This window comes from Branchiostoma floridae, chromosome 2 (assembly GCF_000003815.2).
Source record: "Branchiostoma floridae strain S238N-H82 chromosome 2, Bfl_VNyyK, whole genome shotgun sequence".
Taxonomy (NCBI): domain Eukaryota; kingdom Metazoa; phylum Chordata; class Leptocardii; order Amphioxiformes; family Branchiostomatidae; genus Branchiostoma; species Branchiostoma floridae.
Window position 1 is genome coordinate 5,506,185 of NC_049980.1, and position 11,757 is coordinate 5,517,941.

An 11,757-nucleotide genomic window follows, 5' to 3' on the forward strand; every position below is an offset into this window, starting at 1 on the left:
TGTCTAGTCTGGGAAGCAGGCTTGCAAATACTACCTGGCATTCTGGTTGACATCTCTTCACTTCCTCATAAACATCTTGATATTTAGCCATAATTACTTCTATCGAGTCCGTTCCGAGTTTGTTCGTTCCAGCATGTAAAATTACTTGGTTTGTTTCAGTCCCTACAGATAGCAGAATGGATAGCGTAGACACCATAGTTTCAATTTTTGCACCTGAGAATGCAGAAATCACTAGCTGGCTATCTGTCTTGTATCCTTCTTGTAACCTTATTAGATGGATAGATGATAATAGACAGCTCAGTAATGACACTACTAGAGATATAATTGCAGGGGGTGATTATAATGCAGTGTTTCATTAATATTGTGATAAAGATAAAAGGGAGGGACCACGCTCCTCCACAGCGTCCTATTAAATCGTGTTATTCCACTGAATATGCGTGTGAGTCTTTTTGCAATATATTATACGGCCGCATGGTGGCTACTGGCATCTGGGATTCTTCTCAAAGACAGTCCTGGGACAGAGAACGCATTCCTGGGGCGAATCATGCTGAGAGGAGCTAAGTGTCCCGGGAACGTGATCTGGCGGCGTGGAGAAGGCCAAACGCGCCGCCGTGCAAAACTCCCTTCCGTGACATAACTCCCTCTCGGCAATGTAGAGGGATAATCTTAACGCCCTTACAGCGCCACCAAATCAGGTACATTCTAAAGCTCCCTTTGTTATAACGTGCCACTATTGTGGCAACATTTTACACCCTAAATAGTAAACTTGCGAGTAGTTTTGGACCCGGTAACTGTAATAACACTCAGGCTGTAGAAACGCACGTAGTGGCGTGCGCTCACAACTTACGATTTTCTAAGGCATTGAGACAAACACAAAACAAAACAAGTGACCGTAGGTAACATAGTCTGTGACGTCGGTCTGGTATATGTTGCTTGTTTTGTCTTCTTTGGTGTGTGACGTTGTGCTTATATCCTATAATGATTCTTTTCATGGTGTTAACTATATCGTTTTATTTAAAGTTGCTTAATTTGTCTGTGTCAATGTGAATCTTAATGTTAAAGACCTAAACAGGTATGGATTGTGAGATAACATGCGGTCAAAGTCTAAAGTTATGGTGACGATAAGTAACCGGATGGTCTAATACACTGGCACGTTCACAGAAGACACACCTGCAATTGCTACAAACATGTTTCTGTTATGGACGTAATAAGTATGAAGCACGGAACAGGACCTTGATGTAATTTTATAATTCATGATGTGGCTTACAAGCTTCATCGTGTAGTGCGTTCACCCAGCTTTGTCTATTTAGGCTAGTCTTGGCAAACTTGGGTTTCTGACATTACTACAACCATAACAAGAGGCTGAAGGTACAAGTATATATGAAGACAGCATTATCATAATAAAAGTACAACCATGTTCTTTTAAAACGTAAATGGCCATTGGCCCGCAGCTACATAAAATCACAATAAATAGGAGATACTGTCATATTCAAAGTTCATAAATCGAAGTTGTCAAACATATCATGATCAGCTGGTCGCAGCTGTGGTTGACAACATGAACAGCTGGTCACAGCTGGTCACAGATGTTGACATATTTCGAGCAAGGTGAACAACTGTCCACTTGTGTGTATAGTAAAATCATAATCCAACATATTTCGAGAAAGGTGAACAACTGTCAAAGCGGCCCTGGACCAAAACACCGTAAGACGAACAAATTGTAGGGGTGATATTTTTATACATCCATAATAAAACCTAGCCTGGGTACCATCCTATTTCTACCGGGGCTCCGTACACTCCGGTAGAATACGGATGATACTCAGGCTAAATAAAACCAGCAGTCGTGAACAAAAAGTGCATCATCGTCAACCTCAGTGCAGAGGACTTGCCAAACAACGTATGTATGCGACAACGGGAACATGAAAATACAGATGCGAACGGGAATTACTTTGACGATCAGATAAAACCACGCATCTGCTTGCTATATTTTATTTTGGCAAGGCTCAAACAAAGCGGCCCTGGACCAAAACACCACAAGACGAAGAAATTGTAGGGGTGCTATCTTTTATACATCCATAATAAAACCAGCAGCCGCGAAAAAAAAAACGTGCATCATCGTCAACCTCAGTGCAGAGGACCTGCCAAACAACGTACGTATGCGACAACGGGAACATGAAAATACAGATGCGAACGCGAATAACTTTGACGATCAGATAAAACCATGCATCTGCTTGACAATATCCGATTACATCATGACCCACATGCAGAGGATCTGGACCAATACATCGGAAGACGAACATTTTGTAGGGGTGCTATTTTTATAACATCCATAATAAAACCACCTGCCGTAAAAAAACAATCACGTGCATCATCGTCAACCTCAGTACAGAGGACCTACCAAACCACATAGGATTCAGACAGCGAGAACATATAGATACAGCTGCGAACGCGCGTAAACGTGACAAAACTAAAAGTCTGTCGACCAGAGGTTCTGGTCACAGACTAACAAAACGACAGCTGTGAATTCCATAGAGTTTATTCAATTCAGCTTGAGGTGGATTGTGAATAAGCCCACGATCTCAAACCTATGGCTTCTTCACGGCGCTGGGTACGAGCGTGAGCTAGAGCAGTGACTGAGTGAAAGTGGTGGGGGAGGAGGGGAGGGGGGTGTAGCCTAGAAGCGTTGCTGCTGTTATTGCAATGTACCATAGTAAGACAACAACAACAACAACATAGTGTGATTTCTGTTAGTGTAGGAAGTGGCTATTGATCCTGCCAATAACAGAAAGCCTTTTGCACTATTGACACTCCTGGATGATAACTGTTGATAGGATGATCCTGTTAACAACTCTGTAGATGTGGCAGACCACGCATCACTCAGGGAATCCAATCAAACTTGTCGGCACCGCGACAGCAGCCAAGATGGTGACTTGGGCGAAGAAAGAGGAGTCAGGTCACCTGTATCAAATTGGCAGCTGCGCCATTGGGGACGATGTCTAATGCTCGAGGAGCTTGGTGATGCGACCGACACACACCTGAAACACCTGGTAGACGCAAAGACCTGGTGCCTGGACGAAACATTCACTGTGCCGAGCGCCCTTCATGCAGCTGTTCCCTATCAGTGTACAGTCAAACCTGTCTATATAGCGGTCACTCAAGGGATCGGTCAAAATTGGCCACTATAGAGAGGTGAACACTCGGACTATATATAGGGAAAATGCTGATTAATTTGACCACAAGTAAAGTTTAAGACACATGGTTTTAGTAACCATTGATCTTTATTCGCATAATACATGTGTGTAGTTGTAATGATTGTTGCACTATATATATTGAGGAAACAAAAGCTAAATAGAAGTTTTAAATTTTCTACAGTTGATATTGTCTAAACCGGTATCGTCATATTTCTTTTATCCTTGAATTGGCTCGGATCCTTTAATTTTTTTTATACTTGCCGTCCTTGTGTTCCCGCTCGCGTTCACACGCATCAGATTCTCCCATTATGCTACTAGTAACTCACAAGAAAAGCCTGTCATTTTAGACTTATCTCTTAATAAATGTAAGAAGAAAATCCACCATAGTCTGAAGTTCATATAATTTTATCTGTGTAACAATTATTAGCTTCGCCAAGAAGATTATGTTTTTGCCTGACTTGGGTCTGTATGTAGGTCAACAGGATATAACTCGAGAAATTGTGGATGGAACTTTTTTATTTTTTGCAGGTGTGTAGCGGTTGTTGAAAGGCATGCCTAGTTCGAAAATGGGTTACCTGGCGTTTTCCTACGGTACATTAGCGAGCTTGGTATTTTTTTTTGGTGTTTTTTCGGGAAGCATAAGTCAAAATGTAGCTGGGCGATTTCCACGATATTTGGCAGGTGTTTAGCGGTTGTGGAAAGGATTGTCATGTGCAAGAATGGTTTAGCTACCTTTTACCTATGGTGCTGTAGCTGGCTTTGTATGTAAGTGCGTTTGTCTGTATGCAAGATAACTCGAGATGTTCTTGATGGATGCTAATGATATTTGGTTGATAGGTAGGGGACACAGAAAGGAAGGTCAAGTTCGATAATGGGCCTCCTGGCGACTTGTTTTGGTACTGCAAGTGAGCATCAAAGTTTGCGCCTAAATTTTCCAGAAGTGCCAGGTTCATGATTTTTTAATGGTGGATAGCTGTTGGTACTAGGAGTCAATGGTTTAATTTTGGGCCCCCTAGCAGCTTGTTTGGAACTGCAGTGGGTCTTATAGTTTGTAGCTTTTAAGAAGGATAACTGCAGAGGAGATTGATGGATATTTTTTGTTTTTGGTAGCTAGGTACTTTGGTTGATTATCAACATCTATTTGATATAATTACTTAGGGAAAGTTATGCAATTAACAGAAATAAACAGTGTTTTCTATATACAGATGCATCTCATTTTGACCTATATTTAAGGACACAGCAGTTTGCCAGATGTTTTGCCTGAGAAGCCTTGTGACCTGGACGCCCTAACACTGTGAAAATCCTCTTGACAAGCATGAAATTCTGATTGACCGGGGATGCTACCACTGAGGTCATCTTTGGTCACAGTCCAATGCCCCCTATCATCAATACTATTCGGCCAGGCTGGAGTCTGGTAGAGACTACATGATTTTAATAAAGCACTATGATTATGAAAGTTGCGCTAGAAAGTATCACAACAGTGTACATAATTCCATTGTCACCAGTTGGCCAAGAAAGTTATCTTTGGTAGCATTTGTGGGTTTGTAAGGAACACAAGTTCATGCAGTCATTTGCTATTGGGGTAGGTACTATTTAGTAATACATGAAAAAGACCTTAAAGTATTAATAAAGGCATGATTATTTGGCGAAGGGATGTGTTCGATGAACTCTAGTTTAGAATGTTTTTGCAATGTAAATTAACCTCACCGATAGTGTATTAGAACGTAACTTTATCACAATTTACCTCGGATCCGTAATAGTGGTGTCCCCTGTTGACTTTATATAACCTTGTTTGTTGGTAGGTGGGCAGTTTTTTTAAGAAAATAAAGAGGTTTTAAATCCGGCGTTGGGTGACAATACGGCCGCTGTATGGCCGGACGCGTGCTGGACCGTAGATCAGCGGTCCGCGTGGCCGTAATCGACAGTGTTTCTGTATCTGCGGGACCGGAAATCGAGTGGCCGTGGCCGCGTTGGACGGGTGGCCGCTAAGCCTATTTCTTGATCATTACGAATACAAGGGACCGACAAAAAATGGCCACTATGGCCAGGTGGCCGGTATGCAAAGGAGGCCGCATTACAGGTTTGACTGTATTCATCAGGAAGGATGACTGCATAAAGAGCTTCCCTCAGGTGTTTGTACTCATGAGCAGTCAGGAGAAAAAAGACTATAGGATTAAGTGCTAAAGAAAGCAACATCCTGCCGGAACCCACAAAGGTGAAATGTGCCATGATGAAAACAAGGAGGTTATTATGTCATGGCAAATAAAGGAGTCAGGCTGAAAATTTAGTCTTGCAAAGGGAAACACTAGCTAGAATTGATAACATTTCCATTTTCAATTGTGTCGTTTTCGATTTTTAATGTTACCCTTTTCTTATGTGCAAACTTTGTCTAAATCAACTCTAATAAAAATCTTTGTATAATAAGAAGTTATTTTCTTCTTGGACCTCCTACTCACAGGGCCAAACAACCCTCTAATCATTCGGGCATAGGCCCACTGCTAGTATGGGCTCATTACATGTATAGAGCACTGAGGTACCAGCCTGCGATCCATCTACCTTTCTTTAGTTCTGGACAGCCATCAGCCAATCAGATACTCTTTCTCCTGTAACATTTCTGCATTTTACATTACCAGCCAATCATGTTACCTCTTGACTTTATTAGCTGACTAAAACAGGAAGGAGAAATATCTGATTAATGCAGTGAGAAGGAGATGCCAGTATTGCCGGCGGGGACTTCATCAGGGCCACTGCTAGTGAAATACACCAGCAGAAGCCAGGCAGGAAAGGATGACCTGGATTAACCATAAAGTTACATTTATTACTGTTAGTCTCTACAATACCGCCCAAAAAAACATAAAACATTCCTCAATTTTTGTTGTGTTCAATTCAACTATTTTTAAAAAATCTGCTAAGATGATTGGTATAGAGACTTAAACAGAGATGTTCATCATCACCATTTAGAAGTTAGCCCTCCAAAAGAGTTTCTGATATATACTGTACTTGTTCCCTCTGTGCAGTACAGGTACTTGAATTAAAGGACTCTTTGAGATGTGTTGTGTGCCTATGAGTGTTGGCACATGATATCTAAGTCATGATCTCAACGAATCATGTGGTCACAGAGACATACAGTCTTTTGGCTGCAACTAGAGGAGTTATAATCCTTGTATTAAGACTACTCTCTAATGGCACCGAATTCTGAGTTACAAGATGCAGAAAACATACAGTGACAAACACATTCCCATCACCTCATTTTATTTCTATAGTATTGAAAATAATACATTCCTAAGTACTGTCATCAACTGATGTGATCCTCCAGATGTTTTCATTTCTCATCTGCTTCATTTTAAAGCTCCCTTTTCACTGATTTAAAACAAATAGCCTACTGTAAAGGGACACAGTACAAGGTATTCAAGTAAAAAAAAAGATGCATTTGTTTCTGTTAAACTTGATTTTGATAAAGGTTACCGGTGAGATGGGAATGTTTTCTCACCAGCTGACCTTTAAACCATTGCAGCATAATTGTCTTCATGGCATTTTATGTGTCAAATCTTCTGATGTTGAAACATGATATTTCCTTTTTTCCTGACACTAATGATATGACCTATAGCATTTCAACATTTGCATTGTGTCCCTTTAAGAGTGATGCAGAATAGATCACATTCAATTTGTATTTACTGTTACTGAAGAGAATAGCTGAGGAGTAGAGTAGTAACAAAAAGTTTTCTGATGGCAACCACTAACGTTACAGATGCAAAAGTAAAAGTGTTATACAATGTGCTAAATGTAGTAATGATTACTTGATATCCTCTATACCACACTTTTTTTAATTTATCATTGATGACTATGTTAATTTAATGGACGACATCATCACGATCATAGATTTAGACTGTTTCCAAAGACATTCAGCATGTTTTCTGATTAAAAATTTGATTTTTTTTTTCATTATGATTTCATGGCAACTTTAATGTGTTTTTAAAAAGAAATTGACAATGAGTTAAGACCTGGGGTTGCACGCTTGAGGACGCCTTCCACCAGACTAACTTTGTGTGACTAATTTACGTTAAATGTGAATAATGCTGTTATTGTATAGCCGAAGAAATCGAACTAGAGCTAGAAAATGCCAACTGCTAAAAGCTAAAAACCTATTACCAATCAAGGGCGTCTGAGCTGGCTTAGCCATGCTATAAGACTTAATGCACTAGAAAATTTAAGACTGAGTCAAACCAAGTCATACATTGAACTCCACACAGGAAAGAGACACAGAGGTTACCCAAGATGAATTACAGACAATTGAGAGGGACCTACATGCAGTCAACATACTTGTAAGCTGGAAGGATGTAAAGACAATGGCTGCTGACCGACCCTGCTGGGCCCACCTACTAGTAATTGCCTCATGTGTCTAACTCTCAGTAAGTGATCTATACACTATAACTTATAAGTAAAGACAAGATATTGAAATATATATCGACCTAGTACTAGTAACTTGTGTAACTTGTAAGTTGTTGCATAGCAGACACTGTTGCATACATTGTATGATTACAAGTACTGTACTAAGTACTGCTGTATAATACATGTGTACCATTTCTTCTTAATGTTGATGCAAAAATGAAAATTGCTGTTACTACATGTACAGTGTATATTGCCAAATAATTCATAGTAGGGCTAGGATATATCAAACCTAACTGGAAAGACGTTGCATAACGGATGCCATTGCATAATTTTTGACTGCCACACAATAGCACAATAACACATAATCCATTGACGACTGATTTTACATCCCTCATGTTACACATCAAGAATGGGAATCAACCAATCGGCTGGCTGTTCCTGACTGACACTGCAATCTCAACCTTCAAGTGCAACATTTTCTGGAATTACTGCATGTAAGTACCTGCTTATATTCATTTGTCACATTCGTTACATGTATATTGCGCTATAATTGCAATCTGCATTTGTACGTTATGGTTTATCATTCTGTTGCATTGGTACATTTGTACTTACTTAACTGATGATCAATGTAGTATATGACGTTGCATATAGCCTAATATTATCACCTAATTTTTACTACTAAGGCTTAAAATACCACTTGCTTATGCAGGTAAAATTGGAGCTGTGTACTAGTAGGTATTTCTTATGTAGATCTGGGTGCTGTTTCTAAAATCATTTAAAAAATGTACCAATCTTTAGTTACTTAATGGTCTTAATTGAATTTGATGCTATCATAAAGGTGCTGATATGATACCCTCTAAATGAGTAAAAGGTTATAAGTTAAATGAATTGAAACTGTCATTTACGACGATGATGACATTTAGTACAGTTTGACAGTAGCCAAACTTTGGGAGCAAAGAAATCTTCTGCAGGACTAGTGAAACATGTAGTAGCAAGTAGTAGATCAGCTATATTGTTTCGCATTGAATTAAAGTGTGAACTATGGTGTATGTAAAGCTGTATGCTATTAAAGACTATTTCAAATTACTTGTCTAGCTTTGACAACATCCTAGTCACTAAAGTGCTGTAGTAACGTTGTCCTGACGTCATAAGGCTGTTCTGCTGACGTCACGTATGTCATCATCTTACTTGTTCACATTGTAGTCTGTAAGAGGCATATTTTGGACATGTGAAGTTAGTTTGACATGTATAAGGTGATATGTGCCTATTAAATGAATAATGGTTTCGACCATATTGGTTGAGTTGGACAGCTTTGCCAGAATTTGCTATAAACATTGCACTTAATACTAACTGAAGTTTTGACAATGGAGGTTCATATAGTTTGTGGAAAGTATCAATAAGCTTTTTGCTCACCCATCTGACAGATGTAGGGCAGACTGATCTTGCACTTCAGTGGGAACCAACGACTCCGTCTGGCCGTCCTCCACAGTGCCACACAGTCCCTTATTTTGTGAGGGCGTTTGGACTTGAACTTGCGATAGCTTCCCAGTTTGGTCCCGTCATTCCACTCAAACACACCCTCCCTGTTCAGGTCATCCAGGCCAATCCAGTAGTTCCTGAAATAAGAAATGAATGAATGGGTAAATACAAAGCACAGATTTTAATGTTTAGGAAAGCAATGACAGTTTAGTCTATTGTTATACTTTTTGAAATAAAAAAGTGTTTCAAAAATTTGTAAATCTTATTCATATGTAGGAATACTTAACAAATATGCCAGATGGAAACATAATTTATTACAAATATAGTTACCTCCATATCTAACTCATTTTTTCTAAGAATAACAAGTTCAAAGTCAATCAAAATCAAACCTGACCATCAAGCCACCACCATCAACCCATGTACCATATATCATTGCAATGGCACGCTGCGATCTGGAGATATATCGCCAGACACGCACTAAAACACACAGACAACAAAACTGGAAACTATACCAGGTCCTGAATTTTCATGCAGGCAATAAATATAAGAACATCTTGCTTACTTTTTTTATTCTTGTGCTCTAGACTTCTTCAGATTGCATGGTCATTGGTAATTTTTTCCAATCTCCAGTAGGAGTATTTTTCTGATAGACCCCTTCAAGTTAAAGCAGATTCTACTCATGATCAATGGCAAGCTAGCATTTATTCAGACTTTTAGGGAGAAAAGAATCTGTGTGTTTGTTAACCCACACATTTTAAAGTGTAGACATTATGAGATGACGAGAAAGCATCATCGTCACCAGGGACTACATGATGTAAATTAATGACTTAATTTCTTAAACATCACTTATCATCTGATGTTTGAAGAATCCTTCAGTTGAAAATCGGTGACATTGATTCAAATTCCATTGACTTTAAAAAGTGCATGCTAACTAAAACTACTATTATTTACCTTTGAGTTCTACCGCTACTAGTCTTCAGGTGGTTGTTGATAAATGCCTGCACACTGGCATCTTTGATCATAGCCAACGTCCCGCCATTGGACTCGCACTTTTGTTGGGCTTTTGTGTAGTTCAGCCGTCTGCTTCTCCACGCAGAGGACCAAAAGCAGTATTTGTTCTGGTACCTGCCGAAGTTCCTGGCAGGGCGCAGGCGAGGGTACACGTCCGAGCAATCTCGGGTCGGCAATACTAGAATTGGAGAAGACATAAAACAATATTATAGTATCTCTCTTTATATGTTCTCAAAAATCATGCAGATTTCATCCTAATTTGCATACCTTATGGCTAAAGAATCATTCTTAATCTTTATTGCATATATATCAAGTATAGACATACCATTATTTAACACATCATTGTAGCATGTATGAAATTTCTATCTTCAAGACATGGAACTAGAATCGTGATTGATACTGTTTTCTACAAGAAGATGCAAAGGGCTGAAACCTGTTACCGCTTCTTCCCGAATATATAAGCTGCATCTATTAAAATCTTAACAATAGTATGGTTAGAACAAACTGAACAAAAACAAGAATCTGCTGCAGTTCCTAAGAAAAACACTTGGGTTAATGATTGTCTCTAGTTTATTTTCTTAACAGAACTAAAAATCAATGATACATTGAGTGCCTGGGTATTAGGTTGCACATAGAAGAGTGAATTGCTTTTCTTCCAAATACATGTATTTTGTCACAAAAAGAGAACAAAATCAATAGTTTAGAGCCAAATTTACAGCAATTTAACTTACCTGGACAGGACACCCCTGTGTCGCAAGCTTGTGTCTCCTGATCTGGTCCATCACAGTCTGCCCCACCGTGAGCTGGTGCAGGATTGGTGCAGGTTCGGTCCCGAGTCTGCTCACCAACTCCACATGTCATGCTGCAGGCGGACCATGAGCCCCAGTCAGTCCAACCACCATCAACTATGTGGAAAACAGATTTTAGGTTTGCTAGAACAAACTGGAAGTATGTCTGCTGATAAGGAATACTCTCCAGACTAGATACTCCTTGTTTGTATGATACTTAAGGGGGCTTGATCAATAAAAGGAGAATACTAAATGGGTCTTTCAAATTGGAGATACATGTACTATGTACAATAAAAATGTAAGTAGACAGTTACCTATTACTAGACAGGACACCCCCGTGTCGCAGGCTTGTGTCTCCTGAGCCAGTCCATCACAGTCCGCCCCACCGTTAGCTGGTTCAGGATTGGTGCAGGTTCGGTCCCGAGTCTGCTCACCAACTCCACATGTCACGCTGCAAGCGGACCATGGGCTCCATTCAGTCCATCCACCATCAACTATGTGGAAAACAGATTTGCAAAGGCTTTCTTTTATAAATAGAAAGAAAATTTCCTGAGAGGAAATACTCAAATTGAGAACTTTGTTTTCAAATTATTAATTACTTAGAGATTATTGGGAGATGCTAGTAATAATGAGTTCATGTCAAATTGTACGCTAGGAATTGGTGATATCAATCATTATCAGCCTCATCTTACGTTCGCATGTTCCAACAGGATTGCTCCATGTTCCGTCAGCTTGGCACGTCACAGGAGAGACTCCGTTCAGTTGGTATCCCGAGTTACAGGTGACAGTAACCTGGTTCGGGTAGGCGTAAGGTCCGTTGGGACTCAGCGCTCCGTTAGTTGGTGCTGTCAACGGTGGACATCCTCTGGCTGAAATTGTCAACAACATTTTGATTTATTCCT

The 11,757-nt window shown here is 39.8% G+C and overlaps 1 protein-coding gene across 1 annotated transcript; it reads right to left on the reverse strand.

Annotated features, from left to right (window-relative positions):
• Positions 1-6,763: 6,763 nt before the first annotated feature.
• Positions 6,764-11,350, reverse strand: LOC118409474 (collectin-11-like). Its single transcript, XM_035810517.1, has 5 exons — positions 11,170-11,350; positions 10,799-10,972; positions 10,008-10,245; positions 8,991-9,193; positions 6,764-8,781 (listed from the first exon to the last, which is right to left on the reverse strand). Exons 2-5 carry the CDS (start codon positions 10,926-10,928, stop codon positions 8,762-8,764), a joined length of 591 nt encoding a protein of 196 aa, XP_035666410.1. The 5' UTR covers positions 10,929-10,972; positions 11,170-11,350; the 3' UTR covers positions 6,764-8,761.
• Between the last annotated feature and the right edge of the window lie 407 nt (positions 11,351-11,757).

Coding starts and splice junctions, on each gene's coding strand:
- LOC118409474 (XM_035810517.1), bottom strand. CDS start 10,928: ATGACATGTGGAGTTGGTGAGCAGACTCGGGACCGAACCTGCACCAAT. Junction 10,246..10,798: donor CACAGGGGTGTCCTGTCCAG/GTAAGTTAAATT, acceptor CTCCAATTCTAG/TATTGCCGACCCGAGATTGC. Junction 8,782..8,990: donor GCCCTACATCTGTCAGATGG/GTGAGCAAAAAG, acceptor TGCCTCTTACAG/ACTACAATGTGAACAAGTAA.